The 24,199-nt window shown below is 35.6% G+C and overlaps 1 protein-coding gene across 2 annotated transcripts in view; it reads left to right on the forward strand.

Moving 5' to 3' along the window:
* The first annotated feature begins 634 nt into the window (after positions 1-634).
* LOC128996191 (probable cytochrome P450 303a1) overlaps positions 635-24,199 on the forward strand; it is a 37,597-nt gene continuing 14,032 nt past the window's right edge. The window contains exons 1-10 of one of the 2 annotated variants that reach the window (XM_054421331.1): positions 635-655; positions 13,333-13,418; positions 13,958-14,215; positions 14,893-15,155; positions 17,106-17,267; positions 19,570-19,678; positions 20,584-20,764; positions 21,765-21,882; positions 22,837-22,975; positions 23,243-23,441. In XM_054421331.1, coding sequence (XP_054277306.1) covers positions 13,334-13,418; positions 13,958-14,215; positions 14,893-15,155; positions 17,106-17,267; positions 19,570-19,678; positions 20,584-20,764; positions 21,765-21,882; positions 22,837-22,975; positions 23,243-23,430 — 1,503 coding nt within the window. In that variant the 5' untranslated portion in view covers positions 635-655; position 13,333 and the 3' untranslated portion in view covers positions 23,431-23,441. Of the gene's footprint in view, positions 656-13,332; positions 13,419-13,957; positions 14,216-14,892; positions 15,156-17,105; positions 17,268-19,569; positions 19,679-20,583; positions 20,765-21,764; positions 21,883-22,836; positions 22,976-23,242; positions 23,931-24,199 lie in introns of those variants that run through there. The other variant, XM_054421330.1, reaches the window with a different exon arrangement.

A 24,199-nucleotide genomic window follows, 5' to 3' on the forward strand; every position in this document is an offset into this window, starting at 1 on the left:
TAGATTTTCCTGACATTCAAGTTGGAAAGAAGCGCCTGAATGATGGTCAGACTATTTCAGATTATTTCAATAACAAATATTTAAATGTTTTGGGAGACAATAGATGCTATTGTAAAAACTAAACAATTTGTATTAAAGATGTTGAATGATTTTCCATTTAAAATACTTTTATTGTAATATTTAGTGTTGCTACAGATTATATGAGTACAAAGTACTCTTCAAAAGATAAATGTGATAATTAAATCATCTTGCATATCTAACACAAGAAACATCCGTTTCCGTAAATGTATGATTTTAAAATAATCCCCCATCGGAGGTGGTGGGGCAAATCATCATAAATTCTCATCACATCTACAGATTTATTTGACAAAAAAACAAAGTTGTTCACTGCTAAATTTGAAAATATTTTAGGAGAGTGCCCCCTTAAACCATATTAATTTTTAAATTTCCCCACCGCCGTTATAATTTCTCTGCAGTAGTCCAGTAAAACGGGGATCAATGTAACACTGCAGTATACAACTGCACCTGTTATACATATTTGGGAGTTTTTTACCCCCTTTACACAAGTTTCAAAGTGGGGAGAGTCTATATAAGAGACGGCACCGGCGGCCGCCGCGTAGTGAAAGTGCTTGGATAAACAGTGCATAACCATCAGGTAGGCTACCAGGTCTTATTTAGTAATATTTTGTACCTGGACTTTTTCAATTTTCCAAGTCTTCTATGACTACAACTCTCAATGCATCAAACTCCGAATTTAAAACTCGTTCAAAAGTGTGCAATATTTTAACAGAGTTTTATAGAAAATTGTTGCCAACATAATGTTTTCAAACCGGTTTCAGATCTGTCTCATACAATTGTAATATTGCCTTCAGTTGCATATCTTCGTTGACGTTATACACGCTATTTTAACTACGGGTTAATAGTATTAACAAACAATGCTTTAAATGCATACAACTATAGTATACAGTTATACTGTTCATATTCCTACTTACTTTACTTTCATGACATTTAACAATGTAATTCAATATGACAAACTCACTGAAAACATTCAACTTTAATAAATAAAAGGTTGAAATACCTGCTTGTCGCCTTGTGGTCCAAAGTATTGTCCCAGTGGATTATGTACATTTTGGCGCGAGCGCCATCGTCGGATCCGTATAAGAACTATTCACTAAACTTCCCTGAAGAGGTGCGTAAAAAGTTCACAACACAAAACACACATAAAAACCGGTCGACCGTTAATTAACACTAGGTGAAACCCGTCGAAATCGACGGTAAGGGGCCTCCTCGTTTATATGGTCGTGTGGCTTCATTGGCAACAAATAATGCAAATGAAATAGCAATGTGGTATTTTCAAAGAGAAAAACTGTAAATTGGCTGTTACGTAAATATTGACGTTTACATGCATTGTTAATCAACGTATCTTATAATGGATAATGTGATCTAGTTTAAAAGGATTATGACCTTTCTGTCATGACAGTAGCTGCTTAAATAGTATTTATTCTTACAGCCAAAATATCATGTTACTTTCAATAATGTTACCAACCCAGTGTGCCACGGATGGCCACGGTCCGTAATATAGACCACTGCAAATAATTTTGTCAAGATAGGTACCATTTAGGCAAGGTTTTTGTGTTTAGATGTTATTAGACACGATAAGAGCACACTGAACTTCTTCTGCAGATGAATAAATGTTGGAGAAATATAAGCCGAATCATGAATGTCACAATGCGAGTTTGAGCATTTTGTAACTATATGAGGAGGTTACATCGTATTTTTTAGGCTGCTGCTCAGTGCACTTTAAGAATCTACTAGGGGTTTTATAAAATATTAGTAAAGTTTATTGATAAAAGTATACTGAAATGAGTAGGCCCTATAACAAAATTACCCCCACCACTTTTCATTAGTGTTTGGGAAAAATAATATTAAAAATTGTATTTTTATTTGATTAGGAACTAAAATGCATTGTGAAATTATTTTTTTCAAACAATGTGGGACTTTCGAGCCTTGATTGAACATTTTGGGTGGTTAGCGTTCCGGACTTGGGTGCGGGAGGGACGGGTTCGAATTCCCGGCTCATCCTCTAAACGTGAATGTCTTTTGCACCGCAAACAGCTGTTTATGATTGACTTAACTTGCCACTGGCGTAGAAAGAAATGTTGGTACAAATTTAGAAGCTGGACTTAACAACTCTACAAAACTCACTCTACAAAAGTGAAAATTTTCAATTTGACCTATAGGCTTATCCTGCAATGCTTATCAAATAAAATTAAATCAGTCAAATAATTTGATTGCCTTCATCCATTGAACTAATGTATTATTATCAATTTCATGCACCCAAAGTTTTTCGTTTTAAATCCTACAAGTATTTTATACTCTCCACATATTTATAAATTATTTTCAACTTTTTTAGTTTTTAATGTGTGTGGATGTTAAATCTATTTCAGGCATCTAAATCAGGTTAAGACAGAGGCGTGTGGGAAATCTAAGGTTTACTTGAGTTTGTTTTCATATAATTATGCATTAGATTGAATGTATGACCTACCTACTAACTATAAATATATCAATATATTTAATTTATTGTTTACTTTATAGAATACTAAATAAATAACAAATTACATTATTAACAAACACCTTTATATCAGCAATCAGATTGTTTATCTTTATTTTGAAATGTTTCTTTGTGTATAAAGAATCTCTGCACAATTTTTATTTCAGCTGCAGTTCCTCTTTACCTCTGCTCTTCGAACTGTCAAATTTAAGTATTTACAGCTGACTTATATTAATTGATATATATATATATATTTTTTTTATTTATTTACTTTACAATCTGTTCTATTATATATTGAACAATAAGTAAATACTATGTAATACGAAAAATTGACTTTGGAACATTAAAAATAGCTGTTAAGCACTCTCAACAACAAATTTTTCAATAAAAACACTTTACAAAAATCTGTAGGGCAGGTCGAGAATTGATGGCCTCTTAAGTCTGTAAATTGTATCCATGTTGTTTAATAAGTTAAGAGCTGAATGACTTTGATGAGATTCCAATTTTGTAATATAACGTTCACTTATGGTCATGATTTCGTCCTTAACTGTAGGCATCTTAAGGTCTTGATGTAGTGTCCTATTGCTGACATACCATGGTGCATTTGTTATCTTCCTCAGCATTGTCGATTGGTATCTTTGGAGAATTTCTATATTAGAATTACTCACCGAGCCCCATAGTTGCACTCCATATAACTATATTGGTTTCAATATAGTTTTATATAGCAATAATTTATTTTCTAGACTAAGTTTTGATTTTCTTCTGATGAGCCAATTTAACTGATTAGATTTTAAATTTAGTTGTTGCCGTTTTCTCCAAATGTGTGTTTTCCAAGTTAACTTCCTATCTAAATGGATACCTAAGTATTTAACCTCAGTTACTTCGGGAAGTTGGGCGTTGTTTATTGTGACAGGAGGATAAGAATTTTGATTTAGAGTAAAAGAAATGTGGACAGATTTAGTTTCATTAAATGAAGTGAATCTAGCAAAGGCAAATCTAAATATTTCTCAACTGAAGCGTCTCTACTCTGCTACTGGAGTGTTAGAGAAGGTAGAAGCTGTTCAGTACGATGAGATAACAGCTCTTATCACTACCACCGTGAGATGATAACATTGTGAGTTGCATCAACTTGCACTGATACAAGCTGGATTTTACAAAGGATTTTTAATGTGTGTGGATGTTAAATCTATTTCAGGCATCTATATCAAGGTTAAGACAGAGGCGTGTGGGAAATCTAAGGTTTACTTGAGTTTGTTTTCATATAATTATGCATTAGATTGAATGTATGACCTACCTACTAACAATAAATATATCAATCTATTTAATTTATTGTTTACTTTATAGAATACTAAATAAATAACAAAATTACATTATTAACAAACACCTTTATATCAGCAATCAGATTGTTTATCTTTATTTTGAAATGTTTCTTTGTATAATAGTCCAGTAAATCTGTCAGAAAATATGGGGTTGCTGTGCAAAAGGTCGGGTAGTTCTGATTTTTGGATATGTTGTTAGTATTGGGCCCATAACATAAAATCCAAGTTATCCACCTCGAGATACTGCCGCTCGCCGCGGGGCGCGCCACTTGTTATCGAAATATCAAAAATATGGCAATTCCTATTGTTTTTCACTCAATCTCTCGAACCGTTGATTTTACCGAAAATTTTATATTATTACATTAAAGAACAATACATTTGTGACAGTTTAAGCCCAACAGCAAGTATGTAGCGTAAATAATGGTCAAAATACAGACCATCAAAATAAATAAATTTTCCAAAAACGTATAAAAATTGTGGTTTTTCCAATATTTCCACAATATAGTTGTTTGAAGCAAACACCGTATTGATTTAGAGAGTATGCCAGTTTATTTGCTATTAATAGAAAATAAATGAAAGTATGAATAAAAATACCCCCACCTCAGCAAACCTGCAGACTAAGCGAATTTCCATTTGCTTGATTTGATTTTCACAAACCTATTTAAATAACATTAGGTTTAACTGGTGCCTAGGTCTGATGCTACAGGGAGGGTAATATAGTATATAAAATAATAATAGTATGATAAGAAACAAATAAATTTACCCAATTTTATAAAAATGTGTCTATAAATAAGGAAAAAAACAATAATTAAAAATCTTCGCTCTTGGAATAACTTGAGGTTTTTTAATTTACATTTTTTTAATTTTCTCCGTAACCAATAACTGTAAACAACATTTTAATGTACTAAATTATTTCTTTTTAAGCTCTACAAAATTCTGTAATGATACAATTGTAAAATTGTATGTTTTGAGGGTTCAAAATTAAAAAAAATATTCTTACCGGCAAAATACCTATAAAGCAACCGTTCCTATGGCCTTATCATGCCGATCATGCTTTGCGAACTCGTTTTAATAAATAAATGTACGTGTGCATGATTCAATGATTCGATGACTTATATAGGCTATTAAGCAAAAGCAATAGGCTAAGTCACTTACAATACAAAGTAAATGATAAATAGTCCATCTCTTAAATTCACAAATAAAAGTAAAGTTTGTAGGTACCAAATTCCACTAAATCGGATGATTTTTGGGAATCATCGTGCTAACGGACGATAATAAATTTTTTTGAATACAGTTTAGTAAAATCTTTAGTTTTTTTTTTTTTTTTTTTTTTATACAGGTTCTCCAAAAAACTTACCTAGTTTGAAAATTAATTTATTTATTGTACTAGATACAAACTACTGTTCAACGACTGATACCATAGAGAAGGCTATGCTGATACATTAAATGAAAGGTAATAAAATAAAAGTTATTTTAACACTATCACACCTCAATATGCGAACCATTTGTAGTCCTGCAGACATGCAAGCTATTTTTACTCATTTTTATCATTAATATTTTATTATTTGTATTATAATTTATTACTAAAACTATGTTCAAGGTCAAATAGGTGTACGCAACTCATTGCCAACGTACGAAACTAAAACTTTGAAGTATACTCTACACAGCACGAAATGATTATTACTCATCCATTTGAACAATAGTATCGTGAGGTATGTTTAAAACTATGGAGTCTTTTTCGGACACCCAGTATATATATATTTATATATGTTATAACAATTTGAACCAACAGTATTTTTGGCCTCTTGGAATACCAAAATGAAAAAGTAAATCGGTCCCTAGTCTAGGGCTTACCATGAGGCCTACTGTAATAGCGTATTCCCTATAAGGGAAATTTGCTAATAATCAGCATATCATTTATATTGAATGGTGTGTGTTGAGGAAACCACTATTGAATATTTTCATCAATTTCGTTGTCTCAAGCAATGCGAGAATGGCGCACGTCAACATGTTGCTCACTTTTAATGTTCAACTGACGTCATTTTTTATAATATTTTTCAACTTCCTATCCTACAGATTTGATGAGGACGGATCATCAAGTTACAACATTTTGTCTGTTATCCCTCGTCCCCGAGTCAATCCACCAGAGCTTTTCATTGTCTTTATGAGGGCCTGTTCGATGGCCTAATCAAACCAAATTCCACACCAGAACTTGTCTGTACGTCTTGTAGTGAAATTTCCGATCTTTGTGAATTGTTTGTGTTCTTCAATATCAATCCTGTATTTCAATTCATATTCAGCATGTCCTGTATAGATGGGCGCACTTGGCGTGGAAAAATTACCCGCTGCAAGGAAGATCTGTAGAGTGATTGTAATTGAAGGTCTTATTTGCCTGATCTTTCAGCCTCAATAAACTGTTAACTATGTTAAACTGTTTTATTTTGTTTCCATGAGAAAGTATTGTACCCAAAGCTTAGCTTAATGTTTATGTATAAACATTTGACAGCTTTGGGAAGAGTAGTTTTGCCGTTGAAGGTATATTTTGAAGGTATGTTTTTCGGCATGTAAACCTACATTTATTAAAATGAGTTCGCGAAGCATGATCATTGAAGTATATGACAAAACTTAGGAAATTAATTTATGTTTTTAGAAACGTACGCGAAATTCTTAACATTAATGAAATAAAAATGTTATACTATGCATTTGTTTAATCGGTACTTCAATATGGAATTATAGTATGGGGAGGAGCTAGTAGCAATATTTTAAAGCCACTGTTTGTCATACAAAAACTAATTATTAAAATAGCTTTTTAATTCAACAGGCGTTTCCCTACAAATTTATTATTAAAAAACACTCAATTACTTTCGGCGCGTCAACTTTTTATCAAAACTTTACTTGTATATACCTACTCCAATCAGAATCAAGATTTGATAGTGACGCCAATCACACATAACTGTCCCACCAGAGGAGCTGTAAATGTAGGTATGCAGGTACCCCGAGTTTTCAAGTCTGCAAACCTTACTAATGCTTTTTATATTGCGAATGTTTTGTATAGGAATATACCATCAGAGATTAGAGATCTACAGGTATCTCTTCCAGTTTATAAACGTTCGGTAAGCAGTTGGCTGTCGGAGATTGGGCTCGATCAGTCTGAGACACTTATCAGTCCAGTATACAATACATAACAATAATAAATACACAAGTATGATCACAAGTGATCACAAGTATGAGTAAACAATATTTAGCGTACAGACATTAGTAACTGCAACTCCATTAACTCGACTACCTTTTACTTAGCACTAACTGTTCCTGTAGCTGTCTCATAGCTTAGTTGTAAATATTATTTTGATTAATTTAGTGTTAATTTTTAAGAATATTTCTAATTTGATTTGTAATAGAGCTCGTCCTACGCACATGTCTTTTACGGCCTATGCGGGACCATTGTTCGTATTTTGTATATGTATATATTGTAAACAATTTTGGAAATAAAACAGGTTTTGATTTGATTTGATCAGGCCATGGGAACGGTTGCTTTATGGGGTTTTTTGTTAAGAACGGGTTTTTCGTATTTTTGACCCTTAAAACATACAATTTTACAATGAATCTCTAGACCATTTTGTAGAGCTTAAATACAAATAACTTAGTACATTAAAATGTTTTTTTACAGTTATTGGTTACGGAGAAAATAAAAAAATGTAAATTAAAAAACCTCAAGTTATTCCAATAGCGAAGATTTTAAATTATTGTTTTTTCCTTATTTATAGACACGTTTTTATAAAATTGGGTAAATTTATTTGTTTCTCATCATACTCTTATTATTTTATATACTATATTACCCTCCCTGTAGCAGCAAACCTAGGCACCAGTTAAACCTAACGTTATTTAAATAGGTTTGTGAATATCAAATCAAGCAAATGGAAATTCGCTTAGTCTGCAGGTTTGCTGAGGTGGGGGTATTTTTATTCATACTTTCATTTATTTTCTATTAATAGCAAATAAACTGGCATACTCTCTAAATCAATACGGTGTTTGCTTCAAACAACTATATTGTGGAAATATTGAAAAAAACACAATTTTTATCGGTCTTTGGAAAATTTATTTATTTTGATGGTCTGTATTTTGACCATTATTTACGCTACATAATTGCTGTTGGGCTTAAACTGTCACAAATTTATTGTTCTTTAATGTAATAATATAAAATTTTCGGTAAAATCAATGGTTCGTGAGATTGAGTGAAAAACAATAGGAATTGCCATATTTTTGATATTTCGATAACAAGTGGCGCGCCCCGCGGCGAGCGGCAGTATCTCGAGGTGGATAACTTGGATTTTATGTTATGGGCCAAATACTAACAACATATCCAAAAATCAGAACTACCCGACCTTTTGCATACCAAAATGTCTTATTTTACTGGACTATAAAGAATCTCTGCACAATTTTTATTTCAGCTGCAGTTCCTCTTTACCTCTGCTCTTCGAACTGTAAAATTTAATAATTTACAGCTGACTTAAATTAATTGATATATTTACATTTTTTCAAAATGTAAACATGGATAATTTGGAAGCCCAAGGGGCTTGGCCCAAGGGAAATATGAAAATTGAATGATATAATATTGCATTGTCATCCATTTGTGAGCTATGTTTCAAGTTTCAAGTCTCTAGCTCATCGGGAAGTATCACAATTTGCAAGAAAGCGAGTTAATAAAAACAAGCCTGTGGGGCGTAGCCCAAGGGAAATATGAAAATTAAATTATATAATGTTGCATTGTCATTCATTTGTGAGCTATGTTTCAAGTTTCAAGTCTCTAGCTCATCGGGAACTTAGTATAAAATTGATTGCAAAATTTGTACCGGACAAGAAAGCGAGCTAATAAAAACGTTTTAAAAACTTGACCCTTTTGAATAAAATTTAAAACACTTAAGACACTAGGGCCTATAAGCAACTCCAAACCACGTGCGATTAATAACCCCAATAATCTGATTAAGAACCGTGTAACTTAAATAATGGAGTTGGTTATAGCAGGAAAACAGCTTTGTAACTAGGCCCTAACTGTTAATTAAATAAACTGACTATATAGATAAAGTACCCACTAAGTAAGTCCAAACTTTAGTCCAAATCCTTCCGCTGGACTCCGAGAAAATATATGCAAACAATCATGCCCACAAACACACATAGCTCGAATTAAAGTAAAGTATTATTTGCATCGTGTATTCATTTTATAACAAACTAATTAACTATAAATGTTAGACCGTAGCCAATTTTCGTTGCCTACTTAATAAACAAATTTACCAAATAGATTATCAACTTTTCTCCACAAACTCCTTAAATTGCTTTTATTAAATTGAACAACATGAACCTCAACAACATAAAAACCCACGAGTGCAAGCACGTATGACACTATACTATAGGTGGATTTTTATGGTTCGAAACTACAGTGGGCCAGTCCAAAGGTGCGCTCTACCTCAGCTCGGATTTCTCAATACGAAGTTGCTGAACGCCGATGCCCCTATATGCCACCATTGTATTGAACAGCGCCGTGAAGAGAGCTTGCAAGCCTTTCGAATCTGGTTGATTACATCGTTATTCTTAAAGTTTTTAATAAACTACCTGCAGATTCTTGTTTATAAGAATCTATTGCACTGTCCCCATGTTTTTATTTTTTCTCTAAAAATTATTTGTATGATTGTATGCGTTAAAACTTATTATAAAAAACCCGTATTTTAACATTTTTACCAACATTTGAGCCCCACATTTTTTTTCAATTATCAAAATAAAAAAAACTGCAAAACTAAAATAATATTACCGAAAAAATATGTCACCAAGATCTTTTAAATCGGCTCACAATTGGGCATTTGCGCGCAAAGATTTGTTGTAGGATGACGCTTGATCTATGTTATAGGTAGTTTATATTTTATACGTGTTAACTAATCTTGATTCTGAACATTGAAAATCCCCTGAAATAAAGTGTTTTTAATCAATATTAACCCTAAAATTAGTTACCTAATTAAAAACATTATCATTCGATGGTGTTTCTTTTCACATAGGCAAAATACCATTCTACTTCCGACACCTAAAGAGTTTCAAATAAAGAAAGCCTATCACCATTAATCAATACATCAAGGGGTACTTTATGTAACTAATAATTCTCACGTTAGGCTAGGTTATGCCTTTATAATTAATTTTATTTAGACCCAACACATTTTTAATCCTTAACCTAGTCTATTAATACTTGCTTTACCCATCAAAGATGAGTCGTAAACAACTTTTTCACCACACTATGATGTTTTTGGCTGTATTACATACGTTAATTGGTGGCTGAAACTGAAAGTTACGTTTTGCTGGCCATGCCAGCTGTCATCGTAATTTGGGGACCGAGCAGGTTTTTACAGGCCGGGCCGCAAAATCAGCTGTCCGCTTACTTACTTAACATGAATGCATTTTAAATACACAATCAAAATCCATAGCATTGCATTAGAATTGTGTTATTGTCACCGTTGCCTAGCAACTATTTATTTTTATTTTTGCTGATTCCTCAAATTATTTGTTCACATAACCTTAAAGTTATAGTTGTGTTGACTATCAGTGTGCATTATTATAGTGGTGAATAGTGGTAATAGGGTATAGTGTGGTGAAAAATAGTGTTCTTACCACGGACCGAAATGGTTTTGCCGGCTCGAGATAGTTTTTAAGTTCGAGACGAAGTCTCGAACTTAAAAACTATCTCGAGCCGGCAAAACCTCATTTTCGGCCCTAGGTACGAAATATACTATTTCACCACTGTATGATGTTTTTAGCTGTTTTACATACGTTGATTGGTGGCTGAAAGTTACGTTTTGCTGGCCATGCCAGCTGTCATCGTCATTTGGGGACTGAGCAGGTTTTTACATTTTACATCCCTAAGGCCGCAAAATCAGCTGCCCGCTTACTTTCTTAAAACATGAATGCATATTAAATTAAGTATCCATAGCATTGCAAGAGAATTGTTTTATAGCTACAGCTGCCTAGCAACTATTTATTATTATTTTTGCTGATTCCTCAAATTATCTCTTCAAATAACCTTAAAGTTGTAGTTGAGTTGAATATCAGTGTGCATTATAATTGTGTTGAATAGTGGTAATAGGGTATAGTGAGGTGAAAAAGCGTTCGTGCCACGGACCGAAATGGTTTTGCAGCTCTTGGTCGTTTATTAAAAACTATCTCAAGCTGGCAAAAACCTAATTTTTGGCCCTAGGTACGAAATATACTATTTCAGCTTTTTGCAACTGCACCAAACTGGATATTTCCAACAAGGAATGAACGAAATACAACATAGAATAGGCTATGAGTATGGCGGCATTGGATCATTCCATTCCCCTTTTCCCTGCAAACTCGACCCCATAACAGGTGCAGGTGAGGACGGAGCTGCGGTGTTCAAATTTGAAGGCTTGACCCACACCTTGGCCGTCACAGTTGCGTAATCTCTGTGTTTGAGAACCTCAGCCTCTTCCGGCCCAACCACTTTCTCTGACTTTCTTCGGTAACAGCCCAGGATCAGGCAATCAGCTGTTGTATAATCTGTGATGTAACACGGAGGCTGAGTTCCGGACTACTACTTACGTTCATGTTTAGTTGGCGGAGATAAAACTGGATATTATTTTTTGTAGTTTTTTGTAATGTTGGAATTTATTAATTAGTTAAGAAGCTTCGTCAGGGTCGGTTCTGCTGCCTCTGTCAAATTGTAAAAATTAGGCTTTTAGACGTTTTACCATACAAGAATATAAACGGTACCAGAAAACTGGACCCATGTTTTTTCCATTAGATTTTTGAATACTTAGTCGGTGTCCTCTTCAAATAATACGTCAAAAATTATTGTCAGTTATTGTGGATTTAAGATTTAAATTAACGGTATCAGCAATCTGACACATACTTTCTCCCATTAGCTTGTCAACAACCTTTTTGGGTCAAACTACAAAGGTGAGACTCAGATGGGAGTAACTATGATATTACATAGGGAAAACGAACCATAATTTTTACAGCAATTGGGGTTTGCAATATTTTGTTTGGAGTAAGAAAGGACCACAACATACTAATTTTAATCAAAAATCAAATTTTTTTCGAAAATCCGATTTTTTGTTATTTTATGGGAAAATAACAGAAGTCACAAAAACGTATATCTCCAATTGCTGTAAAAATTGCAGTTCAAACTGCAATTTTTACAGCAATTGGAGATATATACGATTTTGTTCAGAATTTCATGGGGTTTTATGGTGAAATCACCATTAAAAAACCTCTGTGCCTTATCCAAAACTAAGGCTAGGATTATACTAGGACGCTGGCGTCCGAGAGGCCAGCGTCCGGGACGCTAGCGGGGCATTGAATCAAATGGGGGCGATAATACTATGGATGCTAGCGTCGGATGCTAAAAAAAGCCACCGAAAGCTCGAAGTTATTACCGTAGGTGGCATGGTAAGACCTAGGCCCGGGACCGATTTACTTTTTCATTTTGATGTCCCCAGAGGCCAAAAACACCATCCGTTCGTATAGATTTAAATATTATATATATATGTCTGTAAACGCGATAACTGGAGTAATTTTTGTTCTATTTTGAAGAAATTTGGTTTTAAGGTGAAGGGTTGGACAAATTTGAATGAGTTCGCGAACTAGCATGAACATACCTTGGAAACAGGGTTTTATGTGCTAAAAAAAGGGGGTTTGTCATTTTTGACCCATAAAACTAAAAAATTCACAATTTCTCTCTAAACAATTTTAATGAGCTTAAAAACAAATAATTTTTAAGTGTTTTTGTAATTTTATTAGTTATGGAGAAAATTAAAAAAAGAGTATATTAAAAATTGCCATGTTATTCTTATAGAAAATGTTGTTAAGTGTTGGAATTTGCTTGTGTATGGATATATTTTGATTAAACTTGGCCAATTTGTTTTATACTAAGCTAATAACACAGTATTTTACTAAAAAACACACTTTATTAGCCCCTTAAAGCATCAAACCTTGGTACTCATTAAACCTAATGTTATTTAAATAGATATAAACAAAAAGTGACTAAACATTGAAATAAAATGGCATTCCGAGAGGCTAGCATCCCAACACAAATCACGTCATTTTTCGGCTCGAGGTGGGACGCTAGCCTCTCGGATGCCAGCATCCCGGATGCCAGCATCCCGGACGCCAGCGTCCTAGTATAATCCTAGCCTAACATCATGTTGACAATATTTAGGCGGTTGGGAAAGCAATTCCATCACCTCCACGTACCTCACCCTACCTTAGAAACCACAGCTGGCCAGATGTTAATAAGCCCAACCCCAATCAGCTGTAAAATGGATCAAGAAAACAAGTGGTGGGGGGGACCCAGGAAAACTCCCCCTCAACCCCCCTAAATATAATGGACTATGAATTAGTGTGTACATTAATCTCACATACATAGGATCTGCATTCAAAGTGTACATTCATATTTAAATATTTCAGGATGTGGATAGAGGCAACACTCTTCATCTTCATCCTGGGACTTCTTTTGTACCTAGATTCGAAGAAACCGAAGAACTTCCCCCCTGGTGAGTACCAAATATGTTAAAAATTGCGGGAAGAAAATGTCACTGACAATTCTAGTTTGTGGCTCTGTTTGCACACATAGTCCAAAAAGGTTTAATTTCAAATCAATCATCTAAATTCTAATTGATCGACATAGGTACTGTATGGGTTGTGTTGACTTGCATGGCGAGTGGGAGTGGAGGGAAATGTTACCAACAACACTGATATACACACTTCTATGTACGCTGGTGGTATTAAGTTAATCCTATGGCAATTAATTGTTGAGATGACTGTACAAAATAAGAAAAGTAACGGTGGTGGGGGAAGGGTTCTTGTGTACATGAGCATCTCACTCGTCACTATACTTGACACTGACTTTGACTTAGTATTTACTCCATGTTGGCGAATGGAAAAACGCTCATTTTGCTGGTTTGCTATCATTTTGAGGTATTTTATCATCATTTGTCTCTGTCGCCTACTTTATTTGGTTTATATTTTCAATTTATAATAAATCATATAAAACCAGTCAATTTACACATATACACCAATCCGTGTTTTCCAGGCCCAGTATGGTGGCCCGTGGTAGGCAGTGCGTTGGCCATTCATCGGCTAAGGAAGGAGATGGGAGGATATCTCTACCTCGCCTCTGTCAAGATGGCCGAGCAATATAAGACTGGCTGTGTGGGCCTGCGTATCGGTAAGGACCGAACTGTCGTCTGCACCAGCTATGAGGCGGTTAGAGAGATGATGATGAGGGAGGATTTTGACGGGAGACCTCACGGACCGTTCTACGAGACTCGTACTTGGGGAGTTCGGAGAGGTGAGCAAGGTTTAAATTCCATTTATTTACTATAATAAGTAGAATTTAACAATTAACTATGCATTAGAAGGTAATACACAGTATTATCATCAACCTGTAGGTATAGGATGAAACGTAGCCCTTTATGCTCATGAAAGATAAGTTCAGATTATTTTTCTGTTGATTATTTTATACTGTGTGTTTAGGTGTTAGCTATTTATTCCTATTAGCAAATTTTCCTAGGGGGAAATAGCTATTACCGTAGGTGGCAATGTAAGACCTACACCCAGTACAGATTTACTTTTTAATTTGGATATTCCCAGAGGCTATAAGCACGATTCGTTTAAATAGTGAGAGAGGCGAAGCCCTAAAGTAAATTACCTTTTTAATAAGGTACCATGCACAGTTGCACTAGATGATATAAGCTGTAAAATTACACCTGAAACGTAAAAATCAGTTACGTAGGAGGGTTGGAAAAGGGATGTTACAAGGAAAACACTTATTGTAATAAGTATATAGATAAGGGTTCAAATCTACAAATGAGGAATGTATCATTAAAAATCCCCATTCTTTTGCCATTTAGTTACTTATTGATTTTCTTATATGTAACCCCTAAAAACCTATACTAAACATTTTCACATTAAGTACTTCTAAACATTTTTTATTAATTGTTTGAAATATTCAACTATTTTTTTCAGGTTTGATCCTAACTGATGAAGAGTTTTGGCAAGAACAGAAGCGCTTTGTCCTTCGACACTTGCGGGAGTTTGGTTTCGGTCGTAAGACGATGGCTGGACTAACAGAGGATGAGGCTGCGGCTCTGGTAGAATCATTTGAGAAGAGAATAGCAAAGAGTGGAAAGAATGGGATCTTGGTGGAAATGTCCAACGCTTTCAATGTGTGTGTCCTCAATACTTTGTGGTCGATGTTGGCTGGAATCAGATACAACCCTGAGGAAAAGGTAAAGTTTAAAGTATAGGTTGAAATACAGAATTGTGCTTTTTCCATTTCAAAATCAAGTTTAGTTTGATTCGAAGTTCTTTGTGACACATCCAATCTAAAGGTTGATTTTAAAATAAAGGATGAGCTGGAGTGTGTGCTGTGTGGTGTTTCTGGCACTGATGTTCTCTTCAACTGATCGTGTCTCTTGCCAATGTAACCGTTGTCCAGTTTTACATTGTAGTGCAGGGCTCCAAGTTGAAAGATAACTTTTCCGATCTTCCAACCGTCTATGGAACGTACCAATATTCTTTTCCCCACTTTAAGATATTATCTTTTATGTTATGATTTAATTTTTTCCTTTTTCTTTTTATAAATAAAAACTAGCTACTATTAATAATTGGATTAGAACCCAATAACCAAAAAGTATTGGAAAATGTATTGTGTATGTCCTGTTCCAAGTTTACAAGTAAATAAATAAATTACAATTACAACTAAAACAACACAATATTCTGGTGACTTAAAATTTCTGTAAATTTAAAAAAAAAGTCATGCAAATGGGTCAATGTTGGCACATCTGATTTACAAATTTGATTATTGCAAATTGTTTGTATTTGTAACACCAACACATTTATTATCATTAATTGTCAGTAGACTACAAATACAAAGGAATGTGGCCACTTTTTTTCCATTTGTTTGCGTCGAAAGAGCCGAAGCCCCTCAACTGCAACCCGGTACCTAATAATTAAACATACCCGGGCCCCATGGTGCAGGCCAGAGCATACCTTAGGCACACCATGGGCGGATGACTTAAGGTCATCAGCCCGGCTGCCGAAGCAACCCTTCGGAAAGAGGGTTGCCCCTCAATCCTAACCAGGGATACCGGCTACTAGGTTAAGCGTCACTCCACCTGGAATCCAGCAGGTACGAAAACCTGAAGCCCCATAATGAAATGCCCTGACGCATTTAGTGCAAGCAACACTCGGGACCTATCCAATCCCTGACAGGCCGAAACCCGCCATCAAAGCCAAGAGGAAGGGGACCGCCAGCAAGCTGACGGGGGAACCCCAACCCCCTATTTCCACCACTACCCAGTTGAGGCCATCCCATTGCTGGGAAACCAGGGATACCCAGGGCGATAGATCCTCAGATACCCCTAGCGGGCTTGATTTCAACACCCGATCTACTTCGTTTGCCCATCAAGCCCAACGTCACTGTCAGGCCCTTAGGGTTTCCCAAAAGGAGGCGGGTTTAGAAGTGGGACCCACCTGGATGAACCTATCCACCAAAGGTGGCGACACCCTTAACTCAATTGAGGTTCCAGAGAAAACCCCCAACACTCTAGATAACCATACCTTCCGGGCTCAGAGACAGGGATTGGCTGATGGAGTGCGCCCAGCCGTTACCCTCACACTGCGGAAAGTTACGTTCCCCTAGAGTGTCCCCGTGAGCTTACGGGTACTTGCCCGATTTCACCTCCAGGAAAGGCTACTTCCAAAGTCGAGGATTTGCCCCACATAATGTTGATCGCACACAGCAAGCGGGCCGAAGCCCATAGAACCATAGCCACAGGCAGGTGAGAGATTGATGGCGCACTTCCTCCTCTCGCAGAGCTGAACATCCCACCAACCTGGATGGAGGAATGTCACTGGGTACTCTTCCCTTAGGGGCTAGCTTAGGAATGGATAGCAGGAATGGATGACACTAATGGGAAAGGAATGTGACCGAGTGAACATATTAATCAAATGTGTTGTAATTTTAGCTTACTAGTCCTCTTTAATGTGAACTCAGGGGCTGTAATAAAATACTGGCCATTGTACCAGTGAACAATACATAACTTAGAACACAGACTCAACCTTTACTTCATCATAAGCTGTTCAGAACTAAGTACCTTTTTGATGTTTAGCAAATTGCTCTCTACAAGTTGATGGTACTGCTATGCTATTTTGTGTTACATTACGCTGTGTTACAGGAGCTGCAAGACCTTCAAACTCTACTGACCGAGTTGTTCGCCAACATAGACATGGTCGGAGCTCTGTTCAGTCAGTTCCCTGTCCTGCAGTACCTAGCTCCCGAGATATCTGGCTACAACAAGTTTATGTACATTCACAAGCAACTGTGGAAGTTTTTGAGGGTAAGTTTTATAAAGGCTCACAAGAATTTCTAATGGCATTGCAGGGCAGTAAAGAATGTTTAGATGACAGTTTAAATAATATACCCCCGCCGCAGCAAACCTGCAGACTAAGCGAATTTCCATTTGCCTGATTGGATTTACACTAAAATGTCTCCTTAAAAATATCACATTTATTCAATATTTAAATAACACTAGTGGCTTGAAGGGACATAAGTCCCTGAAAAGCTCAAATGTAAAACAAACTATTGTAATACAGTATAAACAAACTTAAATAAATCTAATACATATATCAGATATATATCCCAGTACAACATCTTTAGTGTAAAAAATAGTTTGTTATTTGTCTTTGTTTGCTTTTGTTGATGTTATTTTTAATAAATAATTTAAATTACTCCAAAGGTTTAACTCTGCTAAAGGCAGCAACATGTTTGTGAATAAATATTAGTTTAATAAGGTAGCTTTGGTCTTTTGATAATAAAAAGGCTTTCCTGATTAAAATATTGGAAATTGTCTTCGTCATATATGAAAAGGCAAATAAAGGTGTGTTGAGATAAGCTTAGTTAAAACCGCTAAATTAGCACCCCGACCCAGTTATTATTTCTAAGTGCATGCTCCTTTTGTAAACACTACAATAAATCTCAAATTAAAAATGTTAGTAAGTATACAAAAGATTGTAGAATAAATCTTGAAAAAATTTTTTGAAATCAAAGAAAAGCAGAAGTTTTAACAATCTTGACTTAGGTTTGCTACAACAGGGAGGGTAAAAAGGTGTTTTTTGTAAAATGTTAGTAGTTTAGTATGAAATGAATGCATTTTCCAAATTTGATCAAAATATAATCATAAACAAGCAAACTACAACAGTTTACTTATTCTCCATAAGAATAACATGGGAATTTTTAATTTACAGTTTTTTTGAATTTAATTTAATCTCTGTAACCATTAGGCGCATAATAACGCTTCAATATACTAAATTATTTGTTTTTTTAAGTTCTACAAAATGGTTTGGAAAGAAAATGCTAATTTTTTTTAAGTTTTTAGGGTCAAAAATGGGAAAAACCAATTTTTGCCCCATAAAACCCCCATAAACCCCTGTTCCCATAGTCCGATCATGCTGGTTAGCGAACTCGTTTGAATAAACGCAGGCTTACACGTTTGTACCAAATTTCATCAAAATCGAATTATTTTTGCTCGAGTTATAGCGCTAACGGACACATATATATATATAAATATATTATATATGAATTTAAACGGATGGTGTTTTTGGTATCTAGGGACCTTAAAACGAAAAAGTAAATCGGTCCCGGGTCCAGGTCTTACCATGAGTACTACGGTAATAGCTTATTCCCTCCTATGGGAAATTCGCTAATAAATGTGGTAACCATTAATTTCTGATAATGATTAACCTAGAATTCGACCAAGAAGTTTGAGTAACACCTATCTGTAAACTATTTCAATTATCAATTATTTAAGATGGGGACGCCACTATGTGCGTATTTTAACCGAAATATGAATGAAGGATGAGTGGCGCGATCTTGTAGTCTTGTTAGTGACTAAGGCCGACATGTTCCTTAGGCACAGCTGTTAATTAATAGCCCATACAGCTAATGGAAACTAAGGGACCTACAGTTTATAGTGGAATCCGAACCACATTTTTTCCTTGTAATTTATGAATTGGTCTAGTTATCGGGATAGTACTGCGGATTGTCGTAGTACTCACTATAGTGCAGACGTTAATTCACACCAGGGAGCATCGCATCCACAGTGCATCCCTATAAATATCCACAATTCATGACCTCCTATAGTAGCTGGATTACAGGACGACGCCATCCGTCCCAGTCAAATTATCAAAGTTTCAACTTTATCAAACTTTAAAAAATTATCATACAACTTTATGTGGAGAGTATTCTACAATACAGAGTGTTCTCATAGTTTAAAATATATCTATATTATTATGCTGCTTATGGGCTAAGAATCCACTTTAACATTACCACACAGCTTAAAGTCACTGGTGGGATTGAATTGGAACCTGGGTTTTTAGAATTATTTTGCTTCAAGCCTTGCTTGTCTCAAAAATCTAATTTGTCTGGGTAGCAGGGTAATCTTAGTGTTCCCATTCAAATCTGAAAACTGCTGGTTCAACCTGTAGCAGGATGGATTTTCGATCCATAGATGAATTTATTTGTGTCTCAATATAAATTTGCCTGTTGGAGCATACAAAATGGAAACATCAATTTGTAAAAGTTACAGTCATTCAGAAAAAATATAAAAAGACAGTTTAATTTTGTGATGCATTTTTCCACAGGCAGAGTTAGACAGTCACAAAGCAAGTTTTGTTCCTGACAAGCCCAGAGATCTCATGGACGTTTATCTGCAAATGCTCAACTCACCTGATCGCAAACCTAGCTTTTCAGGTATATCAAGTCTGTTGTTACCTTTATTAATATAGTAAGAGAAGATATAATTCTAAATTTCACTTTGAACTGTACTAATTTCTTGTAACAAGTATTTATCCTTGGTATCCATTTTGACAGACAACTTAAGTTTATACATTTACTAGCTGTACCCGCGGGCTTCGCCCCGTTTAACTTCATAAGTATTCGCATGGCTCATTCACGTCCTGGTTGAAGTTCGTTCGCTACGCTCACTCACCTTTGGATTGGAGCTCGTTCGCTGCGCTCACTTGCCTTCAGGTTAGCTCGTTCGCTACGCTAACTCGCCTCCAGGCTGAAGTTCGTTCGCTACGCTCACTCACCTTTTGGTTGGAAAGTAGCTGTTGTCATAAATAAAAAAATAATAGTGCTGCACCCTGTTGGTAATACTTGTAACTTTTATGTTATTGAACATCATAGAACAGAACCAACTTGTTTAATTGTAACAGCTGTTAAGATTCATTAATTACTTTAAAATATGAAAAATCATAAGATTAACATGGGGAACTACAGAGCCACTGGGGCGGAGCCCGAAAGGGTTTTTGAGATAAGAATATGCTTTAATGTTAATCGGGAATGTGAGCTATCATCATGCCAAATTTCAGCCCAATCCGTCCAGTAGTTTATGCGTGATTGAGCAACACACACACACACACACACACACACACAAACATACACACAAACTTTCAGATTTATAATATTAGTAAGATGGAACTTAGTTTGAATTTAAAAGCAAACAAAGTAATTTGGCTTATATGGTCCAAAATTATCCATTGTAAAAATGGTTTTTGTACAAAATTATATTGAAACTAATTTGTGGCTAGAGTATCCAACTCTGGGGAGCCACTTTAGCCCTTAGGTTTTTTGTAACTTGTAATATTTTCCAGAGGACCAGCTGCTAGCTATCTGCCTGGACATGTTCATGGCTGGGTCGGAAACAACCAGCAAATCTCTCGCGTTCTGCTTTCTCTACATGTTGTTGTTTCCTGATGTACAGAAGAAAGCTCAGGAAGAGATTGATCGAGTGGTTGGTAGAGACAGGCTGCCCAACTTGAACGATAGGCCAAAGTAAGATTGTGTTCTTAAGTAATTCACCTACATTAGTAAATCTAAAAAACTTCTTTATCAGCCTGTCTTCCATAAATCTAAAAAGTCAAGGAAATTTAATTTTGAAGATAAAAATAATCCCTTGTGACATAAATTATGTAATGAAGTATGGATTATATGTCCCTATTATATGTCGTATGGATATCAGAAGTATTTTTTCAAGCGTCTTAGTCAAATCAACAGAAATTTTAAGAGAAACCACAATATGGCAAATTTAGTTAAAGAAAATTACTTGTTTTTATTGGGCTCCCAAGACTCCTTTAGTGTGAACAGCAGCATTAAAGGACCTGCTGTAAAACCAGTGAACAATACAAGGTACAGGAAACAGACCCCACTCTTTGGTCCATGACTATAACCACTGCATTTGATATAATTTATTTAGGCAAGCATGCTGACCAACTTGCTAATTTAGCTGTGTTTACATTCATATTAGCATGATCAACATATTGGTGACGTGGGAATAGTTATTTGTGCAACTAGTGAGCAAAGAGAGCAATTGCCTCACTCGAGAGAAATCCTTATTCACGAGCCGTAGGCGAGTGAGGAATGGTTTCTCGAGTGAGGCGATTGCACTTTGCACATTATATTTTTCCTACAGTTACCATAAAACAAATAAATTGGAGAAGAAACGTGCCTTCACGTTGCAAATCTGGAGTGAGATAAAGTAATTAGAGTGAGCGAAATGATGAGCGAATTGGCCACTTTTCTCAAATCAGTGAGAGAACATGTACATTGTTGGGTAACTGTAGGGAAAGTATTTTTTAGAAACATACTCTACCATTGAGAACAGTAGAAAATTGAACTGAGTTCTTTCATAGAGAAGTATGTTTTTTCCTTACTTCTCTATGGTTCTTTCTTATTCCAAAATAGCTACAACCTTGACATGGGATAGTATGTCTACTGCATGTAGATTATGTCCTCAGTGGTGAACACTGTTTGTAAGTAGATGTAAATGTTCCAGCATGCCCTACATGGAGGCAGTGGTGTTAGAGTCAGTGAGGATGTTTGTGGGACGAACGTTCGGCATTCCACACAGAGCTCGGAAAGACACCACACTACAAGGATACGACATTCCTAAAGTAAGTGGTTGGATTGGTCAGTTTATATGGTTTTATAGGAAATCTTACATAGAGAAAAAGACAACCTAATTTTATTCAATTTAAGATACCCCCACCGCAGCAAACCTGCAGACTAAGAGAATTTCTATTTGCCTGATTAGCTCGCTAAAATATTTCGTTAAACTTGGCAGATTTATTGACCAAGACAGATGTGGGTTTGGATCCTGGTACCTGCCACTTCTTATCAGTACACTTCACCGTTGTACTGTCCCGTCTCCCGCCTTGCTTCGCTATATAGGTTTCACTTACAGTTCCACAGTCTACGTGGACAGACGTAAGGTAAGGTTATAAGAGGCCGCCAACATCTTTTTTATAAAGAAAAAATATTTTACAGAAAAAAACTGTCAGCACCCTCATGAGATGGTGGTGAGCTAATTGTACTTATTACTTATAAGACATTACCTATGCATTTAGGGGCGGTTCACGAGCTCGGGACTTCATAGTAGCGACCAGACGTGGGTCCCGGACTATATAAGAGACAATAAAAAACTGGTTCACGAGACAGGGCGTAATGATGTGAAAGCCGGGCTTATCTTTGGTCAAGACCAAATCGATGCGGAGCCTAATGGCAGAGATTCGCAGGGAATCTTTGATGAGACGTTGGTAACAACAGCCTGGAAACACATGTGAAGCCACTGCTCCTGACTTACGCACTTCTATACAATAGAATGATCGTGAAAAAAGGCTAAATTAAAATTTCCAAAGTGATCATTATTCGCGTATGCTAATGTATCAATGTTTGTTGATTTACAAACACAAGCCTGTATGAAAAGTTTGTATGAAATCAGATAACTGAACCTGATTTTTTAAGTTGCAGCACAAATACCGGTTATTTCCGGCGGATTACGATAAACCCGAGCTTGTGAACCGCCTCTTAATGTTTTTCACATATTATGAACTCTTAATTTGTTTTAGGACACAATGCTTGTAGTGAATTTCAACTCGTGCATGATGAACGAAAAGTTCTGGGAAGACCCCCACATCTACAGGCCGGAGAGGTTTTTGAAAAATGGAGTCTTAGAAGTGCCTGAATTTTACATTCCATTCGGCTTAGGTAAGCAAGTTCCTTTATTTAGCCTACTATATGTTACACACTCTGTATTTTCTCTATTGATAATCATTTGTTCCCAGGAGTGACACAAACTGCTGTAAAATCTCCCAATCTCCCAACTCTAAAGATAGGTTTGGAGAGAAAGGGCTAATTGCCTGAGAATAGGTGTGAGAAAGGTCACACCTATTCAACTCTAAAGATAAATTAACGTAAATTTAATCAAGGATTTGAACAATTTTATGAGAAACTCCTCATCTATCTGTGTTGCAGGCAAGCACCGATGTATCGGCCAGACACTTGCTCGCTCCAACGTGTTCCTCTTCACGTCTAGTCTACTACAGAGATATGATTTCTGTGTCCCGCCAGGCCAGGCTCCCCCCTCCACCAAGGGGGTTGACGGGGCAACACCCGGCACCGGCCTCTACACAGCACTCGTCAAACCTAGAGTGTTTACTTAGATTGAGAAAAGGTTAATTGAGAAACAGGTTATTTTCCGATCCGTTTATACCGTTAAAATATTGCTAGAATAGTATTTTTAACTACCAAACTAGACGACTGAGTACTAGGTCTACCTTTCTAGTATTTCCAAGTAAAGTAAGGAAAAGGTAGAAGACAAAAAGAAAGTATTTGCTATTCTGTTTTTCACTAATGAGTTGATTGGAATGTAAGCGTTGCTGAAGTTTACACGTTGTATTTTCAGTTTCCGTTAGTTATTAAAAGTCGGTGTTCATAAAAGGGATACAGTAGTTTACAGCTGTATTTTCCGTCAGTTTTTTTAGCTGAGAACCAATTTTGTTGTTTTATAATAAAAATGACTAATACAGGAATGGATTGTGAGCCTACTACAATATAGCGTACTATACTGCATATTAATAATTTTATTCAGTAAATGGTTTTCTGAAAATGGAATAATTAGTTATTTACTTCGTTTGCACACATGGCAAAACTGTCTTTCTATTTTTCACAACATTTCAAAAGAGCTCTTATTGCTTCTCAGTGTTAAGAAAAGAAAATGATTATTTGAAGAAACCGCAACACCGCAAACACAATATATAAATAATTATAAAATAAATATATATAAAAAGTGTAACCTGGGATGTTAAGCTGTAAATATAGTTTTATTAATTGATATTTCTCAATTTCAAAGACTGTAAAAATAGTTTATTTCACTGTAAATAATTAAAATACTATTTTTAGAATTATGTTTTTAGGAAAAAGCATTTAGCT

Source organism: Macrosteles quadrilineatus, unplaced genomic scaffold (assembly GCF_028750875.1).
Source record: "Macrosteles quadrilineatus isolate MER2022 unplaced genomic scaffold, UCM_ALF_1.0 Scaffold_6__1_contigs__length_79288215, whole genome shotgun sequence".
Lineage (NCBI taxonomy): Eukaryota > Metazoa > Arthropoda > Insecta > Hemiptera > Cicadellidae > Macrosteles > Macrosteles quadrilineatus.